Here is a 24,394-nt window from a genome sequence, read left to right as displayed (position 1 = left end):
CGGTATGTACGGATAGCTGGAGTGCGGCCCGCGCTGTGGTGTGACGTCATTGCATTGCTGCCTTAGGTGTCGCACGGTGAGGTCATAAGGGCGCAGCAGGAACCACGTGCGGTGATTTCTACAGGTGACATGTAAACTATGTATTACCCCCTATAAACTGGCTGCACAGTGTGAATGCAGATCTGATACTTCTGACCCATTTTTTTTCCAATATAAGACATATCCCGAAAGTAAGACATAGTGGGACTTTTGGGGGTAAAAAGAATGTAGGACACTGTCTTACTTTTGGGGAAACACGGTAGTTGGATATATCTTAGATAAATAGACAGATTGTAGATAAAGAAGGAAATGAAATTGTCTCTGCACCTTAAACCTATACTGTTGGGACTTGGAGAACAAGGAGTTGCTGACTTTCCTTGTGGAGCTTCTCACATGATATTCTTGTTAGCTGCAGGGCAGAGGTCTGTATAGAGAGAAGCAGAAGCTGCACAAGGAACATCTAACATCTGCTTCATCCTTGGCGCGTCTTTTCTCATTGCTCCAAACATAGAGCATTTTTTTGCTTTCTTATTGTTGGTGGTGCCAAAGCTTGCTTTGGGAGCCTTTGGTCACACCATGAGTGCTTCACATGTTAGCAGCAGAAGCATTCATGGCGACATCCAGCTCTAAGGGTTGTGAGAGAGTGAAGGGTGTGGTCTGGGAAGACAAGTATATTCCAGCCAGGCACCTAAAAGGTGTATGGTAAAGATTCACACCAGGGAGGTCAGCTGACTAATCAGGCCCTAATAACAGTCTGAGTGTGAAGACTAGCAGGGTGGCACCACACTGACAGAGTTGAACTGTCCAGACCGGACCTCCAAAGCAGGTACTATGCCACCCGTTGTTATTGCCAAGGTGGGAGACTGGTAACCAGTCTCCTGTATAGTCAGGGAAAAGTTTCCTTACGTTTAAGTTAGTTTCTCAGCCAAGAAAGGTTTTGTTTTGTTTATTCTGCGCGTCTGCAAAGGCAGTGTATGCGCTACAAGTGAATAAAGCCTAAACTTGTGTGCTACCCAGTGTCTGTGTCCCTGTTTCCTGCACTGCTACAAGCATCTACCTGAGCGATTCCCCACAGGGTCCATTCACACGAAGGAGAATGGCACTTCCCTTTGACTTCAATGGGTGCTGCTAGCTTTTTTTTCCACTAGTTTTTTTCTGCTAGTGGAAAAAAAAAGCTAGCAGAACTCATTGAAGTCAATGGGAGGCTTTTTTTTTCAGCATTGAAAATAAAGCGCCATTTTCCTCCGTGTGAATGAACCCTAACAGAAACTAGTGGAGGCCTCTGCTTCCTCTGTAGTGATGGTGGCCTCTGGATATGTGCCATGCTGAAACTGACCAAAAAAGGATAGCTCTATATTTAATCCAGATCCTAAGGAATTAAGCTGGTACATTTTGTACCACTTTGATTTAATGTTTTTTACAGATATCTTTTTGCAGGAAATTGAACAAACTCAATATTTAATTTGATATGTTTTACTAAACCAAAAAAATGAAAGAAACACTTAGACCTTGAATGTGAAAGATAAAGCTATTTTAGTTGTACAGATGGAAACAAAAACTAAATATAGATTAGTATTTCTTGCAGAAAAGGTGTGTTGAAAGGATATCTTATGACAGCTATTGATTTATACAATACCGTGTTACCTTAATATTTCATATGTACGATACATCAGACAAGTCTAATTCTAACTGCAGCATTTGCATCTAGGCCCGTCTGCTTGAAGGGGGCACAATGGCCACTCTGACAAGTAACAGGCCACTGGTATTAAACAGTAATTGGGACAAGATAGTTCAAGGTTGTTTTATAGATATTACCAACAAAGAAAGAGTTGACAAATGTTATTAATTGTATAATTAAAACTTGATGTATAGTCCATGGTCATGTGACGAGTATACAGGTGCACCGCTCATTATAGTCACAGCACAGTAATCAGACATCTACCTGATAACGAGCTGTGCACCTGTGTGGTCATCACATGACCATGGACTGATCTTTATCCAATGGAAGTAAGCCGAAGGAATGACAGCAAGCAGCACTTTTCTATCTGCATGTTTCGTGCGGAAACCACATGGACCCCTTTATTTAATGCATATAGGTTTCTGTTCTGGGGTCCCCATGCAGACTCCCTGAACGGAATACCAAATGCAGATGTGAACCAGGCCTTAGACACCTCTGCATCACACCGCCTTGTCTGCTCTGGTACATGACCACTCAGTTGATAGTATAGAGCCTAAGAAGCAAATCATTTGCCAAAAACCATCATCATTACCATGTCAGAATGACCATATTGGCAGTGTTTTTCAGTGATCATTGATCATTGTCTTTCTAAGTGGCTTCATGCAATTAAAGGGGCTCTATCAGCAAAATCATGCTGATAGAGCCCCACATATGCGTGAATAGCCTTTAAAAAGCTATTCAGGCACCGTAAATGTTATATTACACTACCCCCCCGTTTCAAAATAATACCCTAAAAAATAATGTGATCTACTTACCAAACGTGCACGCTGGGCGGGCATTCAGGGTGTGTCTTCATCTTCATCCACGCCTCTTCTTCCTCCGATGTCTTTGGGTCCCGTCCTCCTCCGGCGCTCGTGAACGGACATTGATAAAAAAAAAAAAATGACCTGGGCGCATGTGCAGTAGCACGCGGCTTCTACTACGGCTACTGCGCATGCGCCCAGGTAATTTTTTTTTATCAAAGTCCGTTTGTGAGCGCCGGAGGAGGATGGTACCGGAGGACGTCGGAGGAAGAAGAGGCGTGGATGAAGAAAACGGTGCACCCTGAATGCCCGCCCAGCGTGCACGTTCAGTAAGTAGATCACATTCATTTTTAGGGTATTATTTTAAAACGGGGGGTTAGTTTAATATAACATTTACGGTGCCTGAATAGCCTTTTTAAAGGCTATTCACACATATGTAGGGCTCTATCAGCATGATTTTGCTGATAGAGCCCCTTTAAATGTTGATGTTCTACCTGCCTGTGGCTTTCTCTCCTGCCACCCACTTCACTGTATACCAAATTTAGCCTTGGCATTGTTTCTAGTAGAGAATGTGACTCATCTGTAGTGTTTCTTCACTTGTTCTTTCTCTACAGTGTATTACTTGAATTAGCACACAAAATAAAATGTACATTGCAGTCAGAAACACAATGTTTCTAACCTATTTCATTTATTTCAAATCATTGTGTGAAGTGTTTCTCAACAATTTGGTATCTCAAGTGTAGCAAATGCAGAAAGTTAGTGTTACAAATTTTTTTGGTATATTGATTTTTATACTACGCTGTTTCTTCTCTCTTATTTTTGAGATTATCATCTATATTCCTAATAAGGTGTGTTCAGTTGGGGGTCCCACACCTAGACTTTGTGAAGATCAGATGGTCTGACTGCCTTTAGGCACCAGAAGTGATTGCACTAGATAGGGTCGGGAGCGGCTCTGTGCCTATAAAAGTAATAGGTGCAGAGTTACAAACCGACTTGTGCACCTCTGCACCTATAACTATAAAAGCAGGGCTGCTTCCAGCCCTGTGCGGTGCAATAGATTCCAGGCCAGAGTCTATCAGAGTGGCTGATTGAGCAGCAGACGTCCGCCTCGCGACACCTCCCTCCCGACTAAGCCCATTCATTTGAGCCTAATTCGGAGCAGAATGCCGCAACCGAATGCCGTTACACTACAACAGCATCCAGTTGCAGCTAGCCGTTTTTTAGACCGGTATCTGAGGTGGCTTCCGTGTCAAATTCTGGACCAAATAACTCATATGTGAATGGAACCTAAGGCTGGGTTCACACAGAGTTTTTTGGTGAGGATTTTGGAGAGGAAAAAATGCGCTTTAGGAATTAGGAAATGGTTTTTTGAAGTGTTTTTTGCAAAAATTACCTCAAAAACTGCTAGTGGTTTTACGGCCTCCCATTGACTCCTGTTGTTTTTTTTCAGGTAGAATCTGCCTGAAGAAATGTCATGTCGCTTCTTTTTTCCGCTAGCAGAAAAAAAAAGCTAGCAGATTACATAGAACTCTATTGTGAGGCGGTTTTTGGAGGTGGATTTTGACGCGGCTTCCATGTCATAATCCTGACCAAACAACTCTGTGTGAACTTACCCAAAGGCTGAGTTCACACGGAGCTTTTTGCAGGCGGATTTTGACACGGAATCTGCCTTAAAATCCGCCTGCACAAATGGCTCCCATTGACTTAAAAGGGAGCCACTGGTTTTTTTTTCCACTAGCTAAAAGCGCAAAAAAGAAGCAACATGACTTTCATTCAGGCCTAATCAAGAGCAGGATGTTGCAATGGAATTTAGATGCACTGCATTAGCATCCTGTCGCGGCTAGCCACGCCAAAAAGCCACACGGAGGAAAAAATTTTTGCTGTCTGAGCGAGCCCTAATGCAGGGGTCAGCAACCTTCAGCACTTTAGCTAGTCCCAGCATGCTCCATTCACTTCAGTGTCAGTTTTTTAAAACAGAAGAGCAAAAATGCATGCTGGAACTTGTAGTTTCACAACAGTTGCAGTGGTAAAGGTTGCAGACCCCTGTTCTAAAGTTTAATATGGAAATGGTCATCCTACCGACCCTACAGTCCGTCCCAAACCCTGGACCATAAAATCCAGTTACTCTGAGATTTATGTTATGAGATTGGCAGCCTCAGTGGTCTGTAACTACCATCCAGCACTTCCCCTGCTGAAGGCTTACATAAAATATAAGATATATTTATAAATATATAATTATATAAAGATATAATTTTAAAGATATTCTAAAACATTTGCATTATTGGTGACATGTAATATTTAAGTAATATTTACAATGTCCATTCCTTTAGGTGGTTTTTCAGAGACATATGCTGCACTTTGTGACTATAATGGTGTTTGTTGCAGAGAAGAGGTTCAGTGGGTAAGTGATATATAAGTAGTTTTACCTAAAATAAAGAGCCAATTAGACTCTGTCAATGTTGACAAAACCATTGCAAGGTCAACAGAGCTGGACTATTATAAAATGTACAGTCATAGTAGACCAGCCCTCATGCATGTAACCTATAGAGAAGAAACTGAATAGAAATCTACAATAGAAAATATATCACTCTCTCAAAAGGATAGCTGGAAGCACAGCATTAAAGAGGACTACATTAATAAACTAATTGGCCCCTCATTCCCTGACCTGATGCCAATACTAGATGCCCTCAGTGGAGTTAACCCTTGCTAGTGCTACCTCTGCCTGCTTCCTTTGGGAGCGCTGTTTTTTTTTTTTCCTTTTACCAACATTGGACGTTTCCAACAAAGACTACGCAGTGCACATATGAACATAGCATTAGGCCAGGTTCACCCGGTTGTAATACTAATATACAGTATTCTACGCTTTGTGTTACAGCCATAAGTAACGTTACATGACCTACATCTAGGGAATGAACTCCCTTTTTTTTTTTTTTTAACCATTATGCCATACAAAAAAGTTTCCCTACCCCATACAGTTATCTACTGTATATGATTGGCCATAGTGATTCCAGCTGCTACATCCATAATATGGATTCTGGAAGCACTAACAACGGAAATTGTGAAAATTGTTGAACACTGTAGGTAAATTTAGCAGATGTTCCCATGTAGCCTACATGCTGTTCTGTTCTAGCTTGCTGATAATGTCTATGTGTGATTTTTTTTTTTCTCCACTATGGCTTGCTTCCAATGTTTTTCTGTAAAAGTTACAACTTGCTGGTACAACAGAGCTCATACAGTATTTTCAGATACAGAAATGTTACTTTGTCTCATTTCAGGACGTGGATATGATTTATCACTCTCAGGACAGCCGAGAATTTAACTTGCAGGACTTCAGCCATCTGGAAAGCAGGTCAGGGGAAAGAGGTAAGAAACTGCTGTCAGTACTCATTGGCCACTATATTGCTCACACTGGATCTTTCTGTTCCTCCACAGGGACCTGGCTCTGGTTGTTGCAGCTTTGGCATATAATCAGTATTTTCTCAGGCTTCAGGCCGCAAATCTCAAATTGGTAAATAATAAATTAATGTTGTAAGTATTTCTGTTCTGTTTGTACACCTAAATGATAATATCTACAAAATACCTAATTTTGCTGTTTTTTTTTATAATCTAGGGATCGGAAGTGACAGAACAGATCTTACATTGCGTGGGCCGATCGCAGCACCTAGAGGAGCTTATCCTAGAGGACTGCGGACTGAGAGCGTGAGAGAGGGAGACAGAGAAAGAGGGATTTATAGATGGGATACCGAGATAAGGGTAGAGAAGGAGCTAGGGAGATATTGGAGGAAATCAAAGAAATTGGTAAATAATGTTATATGTAGAGAGGGTGGTAAATAAATGGTGGACGGAGGGGTGGCTAATGAATAAACATAATGGGAGTTATTATTAACACATCACAGGATATAATATACCACTGACTGGGTAAAACTGGGCAGAAAAATAAGAAATGAGATAGCAAGGCAGGAATTGAGAAATTGATGATGGAGATAATGTGAGATTAGCTTTTTATCTCTAGCAGTACAGTACCCCTTCCCCTCACCTTCCCTCTCTCTCTCACCCCTTATCCCTCTCTCTCCATTCCTCCTCTCTCTGTCCCTCTCTCTCCTGCAGTGATTTTGCTCTCCGCTTGGCCTCTGTGTTGTCAGATAATGCAGCCTCCTCTTTGCATTCGCTGAACCTGTCACACAACCCGCTAGAAGACCGAGGTAATCCATCTAGTACAGTGCATATACAATATATTGTGGTTCTGTGTGTGTGTATTACAGCATGATACAGGTTATAATACACTAGTAATCCATACTGGGTAGTCATATTATTTTATTTTTCTTGCTTAATATCACCATCATATTCTGTAGAGCTTTTCAGATATTGTCACTACTGTCCCAAGTAGGGCTCACAATATAAATTAACTATCAATATGTCTTTGGGGTTTGAGAGAAAACCAGAGTACCCAGGGGAAACCATGCAAACACAGGGAGAAAATACAAACTCCTTGCAAAGTTATCTTTGGCTTAATGCGAACCAAGGACCAGGGCTGCAAGGTTACAGTGCTAACCACTGAGCCCTATCTAATAAATAAACATATCCTACAATATGGATATTATCGTCATTGTGGAAGAAGTCTTCTCAAGCAAAATCTCAAAAATCTCAGCATTTTTTTTTTGGATGTAGATAGAGTTCTCTGTGCTCTCTATTTCCTCATGAAGCCTCAGTGTGACCATAAAGTATTCTGACCAGTCATCCTTATAAATAAATCCTACTGCTAAATAACTGCATCAGGCTCAGTTCACATCTGCCTTGTGTATTCCATTATTCTGTGAAAATGAACCTAAGCTCAACAGATACCAGTGGTGCCATCATGGTGTCGGTCATTTTGACTGTGCGCTGCATGCTGTGCTATTTCTTCTTTCAGATGTGACTAAATCTTTGACAAGGGCTCAAAGCCAAGGGCTTAATTTGAGGGAGTGTAGATGGTGCCCATAAGGTGTCTCTTTCCAATAAGTGAAGTCCAGTACTATAAATGATACATTATAATTGAAAAGACTGGTACAGATTTTGCAATGGGCAACCTTCATATTAGACAGCAACTACCAATATCCATAGCCATGCACAGAATGACTACCTAGGGTATACATATCACAGAAGCCCATTCAGCTGCCACGGGCCCATAAGAAGGTGAACTTATCTTCTCTGTCCTCTCAAAGATCATAGCAAAACAAGACCAAACAAGTTATTGAGGAAAGAGGACAGAGGCTTATGTTATTTGCTTTCTCCTATAAGAGTTTGTGAGGACAAGTCCTGGAGCTACTGTATTCCAATGCATAGGTAGAAACATCTTTGATCTGTGAAAGTTATACTAATATAAAATATGTTGCTGCTTTCAGGAATCTCTGCTCTCTCCCAGCAATTCCTGTATTTTCACGCCGGACTTCGGAGCCTAAATTTGAGCAAAACAAACATTACTGCTAGAGGTACAATAATGTCTAATACTCTACTGCATGTAACTGTGGCACTGTTATAATGTCTTACAGTGCCTGCCTAAACTGTGTTCTTGTTTGTAAGAAACTGGGTGATAGTGGCACTGTGTGTGTGATAACCTGGCATGTGCAATGCTCTACATGTACGTATATTACTGTTGGGCTTTCTTTCTGTAGGAGCACTCTCTCTGTGTCAGTCTCTCTGCCAGAATGCTCTTTTCTCCTCTTCGTTGCACTCACTGACCCTCAGTAAGAACCCTGGACTTCTCGGGAGCGAGGAGACCAATGTGAGACTGACCCCTAACAACACCCCCCAGCATGCATTTATAACCCTCACCTTATCTGTTATTTCTACTGTAATTCTTCACTGTCTCTACATCTTATCTGCATGCAGGTCATTCCCTACTAAAGTATCCACTATCATTTATACACACGTTTACTTATTCTCTAACCTGCTTCTACTTATTAATTGCTCACTATATCACACTATATACGCTATACTCATCACATTTTTAGCCTCATAAACATCCCTATTTGCTCATTTGTATTTTTTAAGCATTTACATTTATAAGTATCCATATCTATTGCGACTTCTATACCATACCTACATTGTTTGTTACTTACATATCATTACACATGAGTAATATTTAGAATGATGATTAAGTGATATTATACCATTTCATGATCAAAGGGTTACACTGTCACTTGCACATATTACTGGGTTGCGATTGGCTGGAGAGTCATCTTTCCATTAATATCAGAGCTTATATTAAAAAAAAAACAAAAAAAAAACAACTTGATAGTCTTCAGTAGTTAATACCTTTTTAATGGCTAACTAATAATGATGACAGATTACAACGTTTCGGAACTCTAGGCTCCTTTCTCAAGTAAATTTAAAAACCATTTCTGGAGGATGCATAACATACCCAATGTAGTGTATTTAATAATGTGCACCAAATGTCCTACTGAAAATCTGTATGTTGGAGAGACTGGTCAGAAGCTTAGAATGAGAATGAACGCACATCGCCATACAATTAGAGAACGAAGAATAAACCTTCCCGTATCAAAACATTTCTGCAATGAAGATCATATTCATAATATCACCAATCACATGAAAATTTTGGTTTTAAGAAGGAATTTTATGGTTGTTTTAGATAATGATGGGCTTTCCACTTCAACTGATATGTTAAATGTTAGAATAGGAGGAAATGGCACGTAGAATTCTGTAGAACCTGGCATGTACAGCTAAAACGTAGGTTTGTAAGAAAGCTGTAGAATTAAAGGTATCCTGGACACCATAAATTGTAGTGATATAGATAGCCATTAGGGCAGAAAAAATATGAAAAAAAGGGCCCTTCTCCACTGCCCATTGACTGCAGCTACCGCATGCACAACTCATAGTTCTCATCTTTCTTTTCTGTCATACCGAGTTTGAGCCCTGATCATGTCCTCCTAAGCATGTGCCCCCTATTTATATACCAAGTTGACTCTTAGTAAAATACCTCTCATATCCACTGGAAAACCAAGAAAATCCTGAATTGTGGCATCTGACTGAAGAAAGCCCCACTGGATTCTGAAATCTCCTCTCGAGAGCGCCCTTTATATCGGTATCCCCTTCCACAGGACCACTGGACAGAATGCAGCATTAAGACCATTATATTTTGGTCTAGCCCAAACATCAGTATCTTGTAATTACCGTTTTTTTATATTTCACGTACGGATATAGAATTACTTAACATGACTTTCTGTGCCTTGATATAACAAAAGACAACCAAATTGATTGAAAGAGTTGAGTCAACATTCTGTGTTTCAGTGTTGTTGACGTGTGCTACATCTATTCTTCAATGTATATTATATATTTTTCCTGTTAAACTTAAATAAGAAATGGAAAGACAGGCGTCAAACATAGAACATACATTTCCAGGAATGTATGTACCATATATACAGTGATAAATATAACGGAGGAAAGGCAAGTTTTATAAGGACACCCCAACCCAATTTATCAACCCAGCCCCAGAGATAGGTTAGGGTCACCTGAATCAAACATTGTTTTTCCCTTCTTTGCTGAGATATTGTCTATATCAAGGAGTACAAGTAGGAGATATGGGTGGGGGGTGGGGGGGGGAGAATGGGACTCCATACTTTGTCTGCACGCGGCCCTGCATATAGACATGATATAGAAGTCTCAGTATAGTCAGTGATAGTAAAAACCAACATTAAAAATGGATGTTTACTGAACACATAAAAACAGATGGTAAGACATGTGACTTATTGTAACAGACAGCGATGATCACCATAGTCCAAATGTTTTATGTTTTACTTTATTATGCTTTATAGATTTTTCACTACAGATTATTGCAGTTAATTTACTAAAGATTTCATATACAACTATGTAGAACAGATGGCGCTATATTCAATAGTCTTATAATAGGAAAAGACTGTTCCTTCCGTTAGTAATCTAAGAAATATGTTTTATTAAATACATGTTGTACCCAGTATTGGATGTAAGAGTGCTTTCTATGAAAGGTAGGGGTAGGGGTAAGAAATGTCAGTGGACATAGAAGAGAAAGGGTCACATAAGCAGATATCCCACATACTTTCCTCTCCGCATGTTTAGTGCGGAGATCGTGCGGCAAGCACACGGACCCCATTATAGTCTATGGGGTCCTTGCGCATTTACTGCACACTGCTTGCAAATGCATTTGGTAGTCCGTTCAGAGGATCCCTATGCAGACTCCCCGAACGGATTACCAAACGCAGATGTGAACAAGAGGTAAGAGCTTCCTATATATTTCCTATCCTTTTTGTGGCCATTCTTGGCTTCGGCTCAAAAAACGCAACAAAATCTGCAACAAAAAAACCTGCGTTTCCGTCGGGCCTCAGCCTTACCGCTCGTTCACATCTGCGTTTGGTAATCCGGAATACCAACGCAGATGTGAACAAGGCGTTACATAGGTTCTTGTCAGAGTAGGGAGGCAAACAGGTGAACACTAATCCAATGCACATGGAAGATACTCAGGCCGAGCACATGGTATAACTACAAAACAAGAAACTAGAAACAAATCTATCCAGCACCCCGATAAGTATAAATCCACAAAAACTTTATTCAGTGCTTATTCAATTCTGCAGTATAGCGAACAGCAAAGACAAGATCTACATGTTGTGGACACAGATACTGCTAGCTAAAGGTGTTATCCTTGCTGTTACTGTGGTTTGCGATATGAACCAAATACAGTGATAAGTGATATGAGATAATGCAGGTCCTTAAGGGTTCTTGTGACTTGGTGGCAAAGGAAATGGGCTAGCTAAAGCTGATCAGCCTCTGTCTATGCCCTCAAAGGTTAGAATAAGAAATTCAAATGGGGATATTGGTGGGAGTTGATGGAAATTGGTTGATATTTCTATGTTAGAAAGGGGAAAGCTTTAGGATACGCTACTTAGCTGAAACCAGGAATAAATTAATCGAACATGGACAGTTAGTTGGCACAATGTGTAAGGGGAGAATAAACTATGTACAGAAGTAATACATGGGGAACATGGCCCCAGATGGATGTTGTCTACTCACTAAGACTACACACATACATAATTTACATTGAAATCCATCTACATTTTCCAGTCTTGTAGTTGACAAGTAGCTACCTCTAGAGTTGTTAGATAGTGGACATTGGGGCTACCCATTTCCATCTACCACTCCATAAGCAATCATTGTATTAGTCTTCCATGTTTTATACATCTCACATAACCTTAACTTACAAGTACCTCTGATATAAACTACATTTCATCTATGTTACTGTTTCTTTTCTCTGCATGATTTTAAATATCATATAAATCATATAAATGATCTTAAATAAATGACAATAAAATCCAGACATCTTTGAATCCTTACACTTACTTAATGCTCACATACTTAATAACATATTAAAACCCCCATTACCACTCTGTGTCCCATTGCCTAATAACCACTAAATCTCTGTTTTCTAGGCACTTTATACTTTCTTGTCTCATCCAAATTCGTTGGTTTATTTGGATCTCTCAGGAACAGACTGTGCTGTGGACACTGTAAGAGAATGAAGGCAAATGAGCCAAGTGTGAGAGTAGTGTATGGGATATTAGCAGTGCATGATGTGACTGGGGGCTGTATATGGAGAGAACTGAGTGCTCAATATCAATTATGCAGAGGAATGAATGGAAAAAAAAGAAAACACTTCAATAACCTGAAGGTATTGCAGCTATGCTTTCTCTTGATTCAGATTTTTGGTGCATTAGCTCTTGGCTGTTGCTCCTGTCTTTCACATCTTGACCTCTCTAAGAACTCTCTATCACATCGGTGAGTGTCCTAAGTTTTTCACAGTATTTCACAGAATATCATAAGGGTATCACATAGGTGTCTGTTATGCTATACTGTTTGTGAATGTTGTTGTTGATGATCAATTCTCAGTGTAATAATCCTAATACCCTAAAACATATCATGTTTGTTTTAGTTCACCAACTATAAATGGGAATATACAGTACAACCATATTCTGCTCTGATTTCCTTTCTAACAGAAGAACACCAGAAACACTGCCATCTGTGGAGAAATTTTTTGGCAGCTCCTTGTCCCTGTCCCATGTATCATTAAGTGGAACCAAAGTGCCCCCAGAACTCTTGAGGTGAGAAACTAAGGTTCAACCATTTGATAACCCACTACTTCAGTAGACTAAATCTATGGGGAAAAAAAAGATATAAAAATGGTATAATATAAAGATTTAGATGTTTAATATTTAGAAACATCCATGTTTAACTACTCTAGCTTTAAATAGTTTGTACAAAGAGAATAGAGATGACCATACACCTTTAATAGCTGCCTGCTCAAAGCTCATACACATGTGCACGTGTTTCAATAAGGAGAGGGTTATACCTTGTCAAATACTTCTGGTGGCACCTAATCTCTCCTGAGAAGAAAGGATTGGTCATACTAATATTAAACATGGCCAGTCCTTTGTTTCCCTGACAATTGTCAAACAAACATTAAACAATATTCATATCTTGACCTTCAGGAGATCATGCACATGAAATAAAAGATATTGGCAGATGAAAACACATATACAGCTCACACTCTAGACAATGTCTTCAACTGACTGTTTCTAGGTTGTATAATGGTTAGGGTCACAATTCCAGTGGCATATTAAAGCTGAGATCATTCTAGGTCATATACAGCCCAGATACAGCTATATAAAGTGCCCCTTTTCCTCCGGCCTCTGTTGCTCACCTCACATGGTGATGCATATTAGGTGAAACTCCAGAATCACCATTCTAGATCATAAACCTATATAAGGACCTGTTAATGGCAGCAGTGGCGTAACTACCGTGGTAGCAGCAGTAGCAGCTGCCACAGGGCCCGGGACATTGGGGGCCCGGTGGCAGCCGCTACCGCTGCGTTTTTTGTTTTTTTTTAATAGGCCGTTACCGGCTGGAGTTACTCCAGCCGCTAACGGGCCCTATACATACCTCCCAACTTTTGAAGAACTGAAAGAGGGACAAAATGTGCGGCGCGCGTAGCGCGCCGTGGCAAATTTAGCCCCACCCACTTTTATGTTGACTCCGCCCACTCGTTAATTTTTCATGTGCCCGCACACAGTATAATCCTCCTACAGTCACCCGTAAATTATATGTCCCCCCTCTATCTCTCCCCCAGTTTCATATACACCCTTCATCTGCCCCCAGTTTCATGTCCCTCTTCCATCTCTGCCCCCAGATTCATGTCCCTCCATCTCTGCCCCCAGATTCATGTCCCCTCCATCTCTGCCCCCAGATTCATGTCCCCTCCATCTCTGCCCCCAGATTCATGTCCCTCCATCTCTGCCCCCAGATTCATGTCCCTCCATCTCTGCCCCCAGATTCATGTCCTCTCCATCTCTGCCCCCAGATTCATGTCCCCACATCTCTGCCCCCAGATTCATGTCCCCACATCTCTGCCCCCAGATTCATGTCCCCACATCTCTGCCCCCAGATTCATGTCCCACATCTCTGCCCCCAGATTCATGTCCTCTCCATCTCTGCCCCCAGATTCATGTCCCACATCTCTGCCCCCAGTTTCATGTCCCCCCATCTCTGCCCCCAGATTCATGTCCTCTCCATCTCTGCCCCCAGATTCATGTCCCACATCTCTGCCCCCAGATTCATGTCCTCTCCATCTCTGCCCCCAGATTCATGTCCCACATCTCTGCCCCCAGATTCATGTCCCTCCATCTCTGCCCCCAGATTCATGTCCTCTCCATCTCTGCCCACAGATTCATGTCCCCACATCTCTGCCCCCAGATTCATGTCCCACATCTCTGCCCCCAGATTCCTGTCCCTCCATCTCTGCCCCCAAATTCATGTCCTCTCCATCTCTGCCCCCAGATTCATGTCCCCCATCTCTGCCCCCAAATTCATGTCCCCCATCTCTGCCCTCAGATTCATGTCTTCTCCATCTCTGCCCCCAGATTCATGTCCCCCATCTCTGCCCCAATGTCATGCCGTCCTCTCCTTCATCTGCCCCCAGATTCACGTTCCACCTCCACATTAAACTTACCTTCTCCTCCGCTCCCTCGCCGCCTCTCTCGCTGACACATGCGGCTGAAGGAAGGAGCTGACACAGGTCAGCTCCTCGCTTCGCCGCTGCCCGCGTCTCTCCCTGACACACGCGGCTGAAGCTGCTCGCGTGCTCGCTTCGCCGCTGCGTCTCTCTCTCTCGCTGACACATGCGGCTGAAGCGAGGAGCTGACCTGTGTCAGCTCCTCGCTTCGCTGCTGCCGCCGGCTCCTGGCGTGTACATCGCGTCTACAAGCCAGGAGCCGGCGGCAGCAGCGAAGCGAGGAGCTGACACAGGTCAGCTCCTCGCTTCAGCCGCATGTGTCAGCGAGAGAGAGAGACGCAGCGGCGAAGCGAGCACGCGAGCAGCTTCAGCCGCGTGTGTCAGGGAGAGAGGCGGGCAGCGGCGAAGCGAGGAGCTGACCTGTGTCAGCTCCTTCCTTCAGCCGCATGTGTGTTCAACTCAGATCTGCGTCCTCTGGACGCAGATCTGAGTTGAAATTGGGACATACCTCCCTCCAACCGGGACCGCGGGACATGTCACCCAAATCGGGACTGTCCCGCGGAAATCGGGACGGTTGGGAGGTATGCCTATATATTTACCGATCCTGGCAGGGGCCGGGATCGGTAAGTGACACTGCGGGCCCCACAAGCACTATTATACTCGGGGGTCTTTTCGGACCCCCGAGTATAATGATCGGAAGTGCAGGAGAGGTAACTGAACATAAAAAACTGTGTTACTTACCTCTCCAGGCTCCGCGCAGGCTTCGGCCTACTTGTGTGACGTCTCAGACGTCACATGATCGGGGCCTGCGTCCTTATGCGTCGCGACGCAGGCTCCCGGTCACATGACGTCCCTGACGGCATTGAAGATGGCCGCCAGCGGGGAGTCGGGAGACAGGTAAGTTACAGTGTTTGTTTGTTTTTATGTTGTTCTTCCCCTGGGTCTCCGATTATTATACTCTGGGGTCTGAAAAGACCCCAGAGTATAATAATTGTTAATCGGTGTCCACAACGGGGCATAATAGTGGGTGAAGGGGCCACAATGGGGGATAATACTGTGTGTAGGGGCCACAATGGGGCATAATACTGTGTGCAGGGCCACTATGGGGGATAATACTGTGTGCAGGGCCACTATGGGGGATAATACTGTGTGCAGGGGCCACTATGGTGCATAATAGTGTATGCAGGGGCCACTATGGGGTATAATACTGTGTGCAGGGGCCACTATGGGGTATAATAATGTGTGCAGGGGCCACTATGGGGTATAATAATGTGTGCAGGGGCCACTATGGGATATAATAATGTGTGCAGGGGCCACTATGGGGTATAATAATGTGTGCAGGGGCCACTATGGGGTATAATACTGTGTGCAGGGGCCACTATGGGGTATAATACTGTGTGCAGGGGCCACTATGGGGTATAATACTGTGTGCAGGGGCCACTATGGGGTATAATACTGTGTGCAGGGGCCACTATGGGGGATAATACTGTGTGCAGGGGCCACTATGGGGTATAATAATGTGTGCAGGGGCCACTATGGGGTATAATAATGTGTGCAGGGGCCACTATGGGGTATAATAATGTGTGCAGGGGCCACTATGGGGTATAATACTGTGTGCAGGGGCCACTATGGGGTATAATACTGTGTGCAGGGGCCACTATGGGGTATAATACTGTGTGCAGGGGCCACTATGGGGGATAATACTGTGTGCAGGGGCCACTATGGGGTATAATAATGTGTGCAGGGGCCACTATGGGGTATAATAATGTGTGCAGGGGCCACTATGGGGTATAATAATGTGTGCAGGGGCTACTATGGAGCGTAATAGTGTGCGGGGGGGCCCATGTCAAAGGTTCGCCACGGGGCCCCGCCATTCCTAGTTACGCCACTGAATGGCAGCGACATATCTCTACTGAAGAAATGCATCACTGGCAGGGAAAGGGTTAATGTGTATGCTCTGTTTTGCCAATTGAAGCTTTTCAAAGAACTTGTCATAACACTTCTCGCTATTATCTTGTAAAAATTCAAGTCAATATAGGAATAAGGTATACTTCTTGTAATGTATCAGCTAAGTCTATTTTCTTGACATAGAGCCATGCTTCAGGGGCTGTGTTCCAACACTCACCTACAGGATGTGCACATTGACTTAAGCAGCTGTGAGGTAAGTGTGAGTGTATAAAATAGAGAATACTTACAGTAAGTGTCAAGTAAGTGTCAATCGCTGAATGGTCATAGAAACGTAACACAGTCTGTTACCCGTGCCAAAAACAACAAGTGTAAAGAATCACTAGGGTTTCTGTAAAAACTCTTACCCATTAGATACATGGAGGACTGCCATACAGTCAACTTGTCTGATGTCTGCACACGTTACCATATACCGTCCTACACCATATAATTTACAAAATTACTGAAAGATTTAGTGACTGAAGGCACTGACAGACCCCAGACAAGGTGACCTCTTCAGTCAATTTAGAGGAAGTGTAGATCCACCATATTATGCTGAAAAAAGTTGTGGGCAGATGGGTACAATGTATGATTAAAATGGAGTCAGCCACGGCCCCATATACACAATGCAGTAAACATAATTATTCAGCACTGCCATACAATATACCGTAAGTTAAATGTGCAGGTACTTTGTCAACAACAGAGGGGCTCTCACAATTTGATCAAAATGTATGCTAAGAACCTCACTGACGTCATATTAATGCTCATGGGGTAACAAGAGTGCTGCTTCATATTGCTGCATTCTGAGTCTGTCCAACCTGTTTTCAACACATTATAATAGATCTACATTTCCACTAAATTCATTTGGAAGCCTAGGTCCAGAGAGAGGTGAGTTTATGTAGTGTAGGGATCCATCTAAAGTGGTTACTGTGTCACTGGGAGATGTGCTCTCACAATTTTGACAAAAAGTGCGCTGTGAAATCTATTGACGTCAATATTAAGTCCCATAAAAATAACACAGGCAGACAAAGAGATCACTTTTTGTGTCAGTCTTAGTGAAGTCTACTCTCGCCAAGTGTTGGCCTGGTCCTTCCTGCTGGCCTTCATCCTGATGGACTCCTCCTCTGCTTCTGTCTCTTCTACTCCTGGCCGTCTGGGTACCAGCTTGTTGTTAGTAAATGGTATGCGGTATCTGTCATTAATGGGACACCCGCTGTGGCTCAGGCTGTGTGAAATGTTGGAGGAGGCTGAGAGTGAGCTCTGAGGCCAACCAAATTTGATTGGGATTAGGGCCTGTGCAAGGCCAGGCCCTGGATGGCTACCTGATGGGGAGGTAGGGCAATAAGTGAGAGGGACTATGAAGCTACTACGTGACTGGGGTTGGGGTGGGTGGACTACGTGACTTACTAGGGCTGGGAGCTGAGCCCTTCATTCGTATTCACTGCACTAAAGCTGACTTCACAAATGAAGTGGCTTGCAGTTGTCTCTGACGCTAGTAGTAGCACAGGCTAGCTGCGTCACAGAGACACGGTCAGTGTATACGTGAATAGTTTTTACGTCTCTCCTTCTTCCTGCTGGGCTGAATATGGCGGCGGTGGGTGGTAAAATGAAGCAAATCCAGGGACAGCATCAGAGATGAAAATCATATATGTGTATATACCAACCCCTGGATCTCCTTTCTGTTGAGCTGGGGCTATACCTCTGCCAACATTAAAGCCAGTAGTGACCTGATGTAAGCTCTGAATACATGTACTGTATATAGCTATAGCTACCTGAAAGCTAGGTGGCAACCTACTGTACGTGGCAGCTTTATTTCAAGTCATACTGGTTGTCATCCAGTTTTTCCAACAATAATATAATGTATCATTTTTTAAACCTCATCAATTCATCAATTAGATTTTATTTCTTGCTATTTATGTTACCTTTGTGCTATTTTTTTAGCTGCGGTCTGCAGGTGCACAAATATTACAGGAACTTTTCCCACCGATCAGCAGCGTTGGGAGTCTGAATATTTCTGATAATGGTAAGAAGCATATGCTCTGATGTCACTTTAAAGGGAATGTATCATCAGAAAATGACCTATAGTCTAAATCATGTTTTGATATTAAAATGTTTTTACTCTTTCCACAAAATCTGCATAAACTAAAAGCACAGTTTGTGCATGTGGGGGAGTAACATTATTTTGTACTTTATATGACTAGTAATCTGCATTTTGTAGCAGTTTTATCCTCTGCGGCCCGCATCTTTAATTTTCAGCTGTATCAGGGCTAAACCAACCTATTCTGATGTGAATGAAGGACTAGGTGTGAGTTAGAAAGTGTCCTTCCTGTTCACCTGCATTAGGCTCTCTGTGCCTCTCTCCTCTACAACTAGATAAAGACCTCCGCACTCCAGTGGATTGTAGTTAAGCGGGTGGATTATTGTATTTGTACAGTATAGCAATCCATACAATATACTGTAACGTTTTGGTCTTCCCGAACCTTTCTCAGACAATCTGGATAAGAAAAGATATATAGATGTAACTAATGTCCAGCAACTAATATTGTAAAGCAATGGACAGTATAGGATATGCTGCATATATCACATCAATAGGACCATGACGAAGATAAATATACAGTCCATGATTACAGACAAAGTGATAGGGTGGTTCATCTATAGGGGGTCCGTGTGTTTTCTGCGTGAAAGAAAAGCACTGCAAACAGCACTTTTCTTTCTGCATGTCACATGCGGACACCACATGGTAAACACAAGGACACCATTATAGTCTATGGGGTCCGTGTACTTTCTCAGCTATCCGCTTTTTAATGTGTTCGGTATCCCGTTTGGGGGGGGTCCCCAAGTGGACTCCCCAAACGGAATACCAAACACAGATATGAACCAGGCCTGACAATTCCTGTTAACTTGATATCATTTCTCAGTCATCTCATTATCAAAACAGAGAGAATTACCCAGTAAGATAAAGACAAAGAGCATACCTAGAACATTCTATCATAGAAGTCATTGGGGGATTTTGAGGACTGGTAATTTCATCAGCAGCCTTCATATCTGTTGCGCTGGTGGCGGATGCTCTTGCACTAAAATCTATTTCAGGCATCATTTACACCAGAGGTTTGTGGTGTAGGTGACTAACAACTCTCAAGCAAAGAGCCATCTCCAGACTAAAGGTTCCTAAAGTCCTTGTGCCTTCTGTAAAGCACATGAATGATGTTATCAGCAGTGTAGACAATATGACAGCCCTGGTATTCATGTGCAATAAAAATAATTTTAAAAAATCTACGTCAGGAAATGAAAACATATTAGAAATGGACCTGAACATGTTTCAGTATCTGGCTTTGATTTGTAAAAATAAATTATGTCATTCCTTCCCTTTAACTGTTTTATTTCTTCATTTGTTTGTATCTTTACCTTTGATATGTTTATTGTGTTTTGTTAGGATTAGACTCTCACTTACTCACTCTTGTCCCTGCTTTGGGCAGAAGTAGACATCTCAAACACCTTTCGATTGGCAGAAACTTCTCAGTTAAGTCACGGTGAGAATTTCTCAAACAGTGATGAGTATAACACTTTGGTTTTACAAGATTTTATTTATACACTGAGTTCCATTTAAAAGGAAGATCAAACTTAGATACAATTGAGAAAAAATTTAAGCAAAAAGCAAACACTTACTTGGCAATGCTAGGTTCACACTTGCATCAACTGTCCATTGTTCTGGTATGTTAAAGGACCAGAACAATGGACAGACAGACTGCTAAGATAGCAGTTACATACAGACTTAGATGGACTCCATTGATTTTAATGGGGCCTGTTGGGTCTCCATTGTTTTTAAACTAAAAGCTGAGGATGAAGAAGTTGTGCATGCAGGATTTTTTCATCCCACATTTTCAGACAGACATTGCAACAGAATCTCATACAGAGACTTCAAAGCCCATGTGAATATAGTCTAAGACTATGTGTCATCAGCAAATATCCACACAAAAGTCTAAAGTAAAATAATGAACTTTATTATATCAATATATGTTAAACTAGAATGAGCTAAAACCATAAGACTGAGTGAGGGTGCATATGTTGTCAGTGATCTCTATAATGTAGAATACAATTGTGTAATTGAAATGAATGAATGAAAAGTTATATTACTAACCATACACATATAGCATATTAACATTCAGCCAGTAAAGTGAGCCCAACATAGATGGTAATACAATGGCATATACAGCCCACTAGCACCAATATGGAAGCGTGTTTCACGTCCAGCCTAATGCGCGTTGATATTGGTGTTTAGTGGTCTGTGTATGCCATTGTGCTACTTATTATTTTTGTTACATACACTTACTTATATATTCAGATACATATGTAGCTTGTAATGCAGGTGTTTTTTTTTCTTTGTTCTAAGTCTGTTTCTCAGTTTCAATATATTGACCAAAATGTTAAAAAGAGGCATGTTGGGACTTAAGGAGTAGGGGTTAGGCTTGCGCAGTATTACTTGCAGTTATGTCCAGTTGATGCCAAAGACAAAGTAGGTTAAAGGATAACTAAAATTTTGGACAACTTTTGATTTTCTGGCGATATTTGTCTCATTAATACATTTTGTAATATACTTTTGGATCCTTTCTGTGAAATCCTGCATTATCTCACTCTTCCCAATGTTTCTGTATTGAGATCTGTTTCGGCCTCTCACTGAATGTTGCTGTGTAAGGGAGACTAGGGGCTGTAACATGTAGACAAAATGAGGGTAGGAAAGGGTCACTTCAGTTATATCTTGGTAGTTTAGTGTCCCAAATATATCATGTAGTATGACTGTCTGCCCTGGGATTGTTTAATTAAAATGCCATAATACGTATCCAGAGAGTCCGGTGAGTACAAAGTTGGATATTAGATACGTGTAGAGTAAAGTTGAGGTGTACTCCAGGTTCACTGAGAACTGTCCATGCAAGTAATTTTATTAAACCGCTCCAGTGTACATACTATTGGCTTATTGAGGACAAGAAACCACAGGTTCATAAGGACATGCTATAAGGAAAATGTTTGTTTTTGTACCGTGTTAGCCAGTGGTTATGAAATATAAAAAACAAAAAAACTTTGCAAGTCTTCAGTAGGTGATACCTTTTTTAATGGCTAACTCATAATGATGACAGAATATGATGTTTCGAAGCTTCCTCTGAGCTCCTTCTTCAGATATATCTAAAAACACTTTCTGCAGGCTGCATATATATTATATGTATATATAACTGGATACAGGGATATAATTTCAGGAGGGAGGGGGGAAGAGGCTTATTACTATATACATATAAAAACAAATAATCAATCCCCAGTTCCCAGAGTCTTTATCTTTTTGGATGTCTTAGTTCAAAGATTTGTATAAAAAGACATAAATCTAGACATGCTAGTGGATTAGTGTCCCATATTTACCTGACCGCTGCCCTTTAAGGTAAAAGCTATATGGTGTTTAATGTTGGTTTTAAATGTTTTCCCATGAGGACATTTGGAGAGAAATAAGTGTGCTGAGGAATGTCTTAATAATCAAGAAAAAATATAAAAAACTTTATCTCAAACTGCTGCATTACAAGCTGTAGTGTTTGTCTTTGTCATTGTGAAAAAAACAGGAGAGAACAGAAAAATTCCAGATAGATGCCATATGGGAAGCTGTCACTGGGGCATTGGTGCTTTGTGTTTGTACAAAGTGAGGATGTTAATGTATCTGTATTCTGTGGACTTGTACAAGAAAACATTGCAGTTATTAATGAAAGACTGTTATATTCTGTAACCTTGCACATAGGGTCCTAGAGGAAATTCTTCAAAGAATTGTGAATGTTCTACAGGATGAAGACTGTGTGAGTACCACTGAAATACCCACAGCACATGAAGAAATGTATTATAGACAAATGTTCCTAGTTCCCTGGGACAGTGACAGATCTTAACTATTGTCCTGAGAGATTATTTTGTCTACAAGTGGCTGTATGCACACCTGTGGTATCTTGGGTTTACATTTAGCAGTATTGTCTTCCATCCTATGAGCTAGTTCAAATTATTGCTTATTAAAATTACTATAAAATACCAAATTAAAAATTTGACTTCCTTTTACGTGCAATCTAAGATTTAAAGTTCCTGAAATTGTACATACAGTGGTGCTCATAAGTTTACATACCCCAGGCAAAAAGTGTTTCCATTATTACGAAAAGTTATTAAATGAGGCCTAAGAAGGAAATAACAATGAGGGAACAAAATGTTCTTGTTTAAAACATTCTGTTTGTGCTTCATATTGTGTATTGTCTTTTTGCATCAATGATCATTTGAGGTCACTGTAGAACATTCACTGCCACTGAACAATCCCCAATTGGTTTTAGTCACAGACCCTTCATTCACATCCGCGTTCGGTATTCCATTCGGAGAGTCCGCATGGGGACCTCCCCAATGGAATAGCAAACGCAACTGCAAGCACTGTGCAGTGAAAGCACACGGACCCGATAGACTATAATGGGGTCCATGTGCTTGCTGCACACTGCCCGCACAAATCATACGGGCAGGAAAGTAGATTGTGAAGTGCTTTCCTGTCCGCATGATCCCTGCGGAGATTTGGCAGTAAGCACACAGACCCCATTATTATCTATGGAGTCATGTACTTTTACGCCACCACCACTTGCAGTTGCGTTCGGTATTCCGTTCAGGAGGTCCTTATGCAGACTCTCCTGGATTGAATACCAACGCAGATGTGAACGAGGGGATATTTGCACAGCATGTAACAATGCAGAGCTCTGATACCAGTACTGTAATACCAATATTCTAGCAAGCACACAATGGCTGATGCACATATAGGAGCTGAAGAGTCTAGGCCAACTTCTGTTCTAATGTCCCAAACTAAAAGTATAATCTGTAACTACTATAATGTAAGTTTGTGTCATTAGACTATCATTCAGTTGAATCCCTATGGGGCCACAATACAGGTGTAATGTTATTGTAGTTGTGTGAATCCAAACTTACACTATTTACCTATAGCTAGATAGAAGTTCATACCCTGGAAGCAAACAATGGAGATTTCTATTGAATGACAGCCAGCAGAGATCCTGGAAACATGAAAATTTGATACTGAAGTATATTGTAAATATATAAAAATATAATGTTTTATTACATCAAAATAGATAAAATTGAAAAATGAATGATAAAACTGTTATGGTAGCATATATTCATGAATAAAAATATACACCACTGAATATTCATGATTATTGTGTGTATGATAGAGTGGGGCTCAAATATCATGTAATAAATCTCTTGCCGAGATTGTCAACCAAAACTGTAGCCTGTGATTTATCGTCCTTTGATGTGAAGTCTGTGATGGAAATGGTGGTGACAGATGTAATTCCAGATTAGCAGATACTCATGCTTTTCCTTCCACTGTGCTGTTGTCTCCCAGGGTGAGATTAGAAATATTCCATCGGCTGTAAAGCATGTGAATCAGTAGTGCAGCTTGTAAATCCTGTCCCTATGGAGAGAGCAGTTCTGCATATTTACTGAATCGTTCCCGCAACACCATTAGCTAAAGCAGCAGAACCTATCACAGTGTAATATACCCAGATAGCTAATGACTGGAATAATCGTCTAGCTGTATGTAAATGAAGTTTAATCACTGTATAATGAATAGTAATGCAAATTTGGGTTGTGATTTCTTGCCATTTCCATGATCCCGGCTATCTGCCAGCAACATTCTAATGTACAGATAAAAATATAATGCCTTGTTGATTTGTGGCAGCAATGAGTTAATGTTGCATCATGTTATTAAATCGGCCCTGAAGTATTTCACTTGCATATTTGGATAGACTATCTTTGTGCTAAAATATATATAGATTAGAAGAGAGACTGCTGTGTTATAATAATATAAACATCTACAATACATACAAGCTACATTTG

At 41.5% G+C, this 24,394-nt stretch overlaps 1 protein-coding gene across 3 annotated transcripts in view; it reads left to right on the top strand.

Moving 5' to 3' along the window:
* CARMIL3 (capping protein regulator and myosin 1 linker 3) overlaps positions 1 to 24,394 on the top strand; it is a 76,506-nt gene that overhangs the window by 27,309 nt on the left and 24,803 nt on the right. For all 3 annotated transcript variants that reach the window (XR_012716885.1, XM_075276728.1, XM_075276727.1), the window contains exons 7-20: positions 4,851 to 4,921; positions 5,796 to 5,869; positions 5,953 to 6,028; positions 6,131 to 6,219; positions 6,628 to 6,722; positions 7,902 to 7,988; positions 8,172 to 8,281; positions 11,976 to 12,053; positions 12,245 to 12,321; positions 12,540 to 12,644; positions 16,643 to 16,712; positions 18,437 to 18,518; positions 19,929 to 20,025; positions 22,269 to 22,323. Coding sequence is in view for 2 of the 3 variants with exons in the window: in XM_075276728.1 (XP_075132829.1) it covers positions 4,851 to 4,921; positions 5,796 to 5,869; positions 5,953 to 6,028; positions 6,131 to 6,219; positions 6,628 to 6,722; positions 7,902 to 7,988; positions 8,172 to 8,281; positions 11,976 to 12,053; positions 12,245 to 12,321; positions 12,540 to 12,644; positions 16,643 to 16,712; positions 18,437 to 18,518; positions 19,929 to 20,025; positions 22,269 to 22,323 (1,166 nt within the window). In the remaining variant the exon portion in view is untranslated. The remainder of the gene's footprint in view (positions 1 to 4,850; positions 4,922 to 5,795; positions 5,870 to 5,952; positions 6,029 to 6,130; positions 6,220 to 6,627; positions 6,723 to 7,901; positions 7,989 to 8,171; positions 8,282 to 11,975; positions 12,054 to 12,244; positions 12,322 to 12,539; positions 12,645 to 16,642; positions 16,713 to 18,436; positions 18,519 to 19,928; positions 20,026 to 22,268; positions 22,324 to 24,394) is intronic.

The sequence above is a fragment of the Leptodactylus fuscus genome, chromosome 1, assembly GCF_031893055.1.
Source record: "Leptodactylus fuscus isolate aLepFus1 chromosome 1, aLepFus1.hap2, whole genome shotgun sequence".
Lineage (NCBI taxonomy): Eukaryota > Metazoa > Chordata > Amphibia > Anura > Leptodactylidae > Leptodactylus > Leptodactylus fuscus.
The sequence above is the reverse complement of the archived record's forward strand: the minus strand, read 5'-3'. Positions and strand labels throughout refer to the sequence as shown.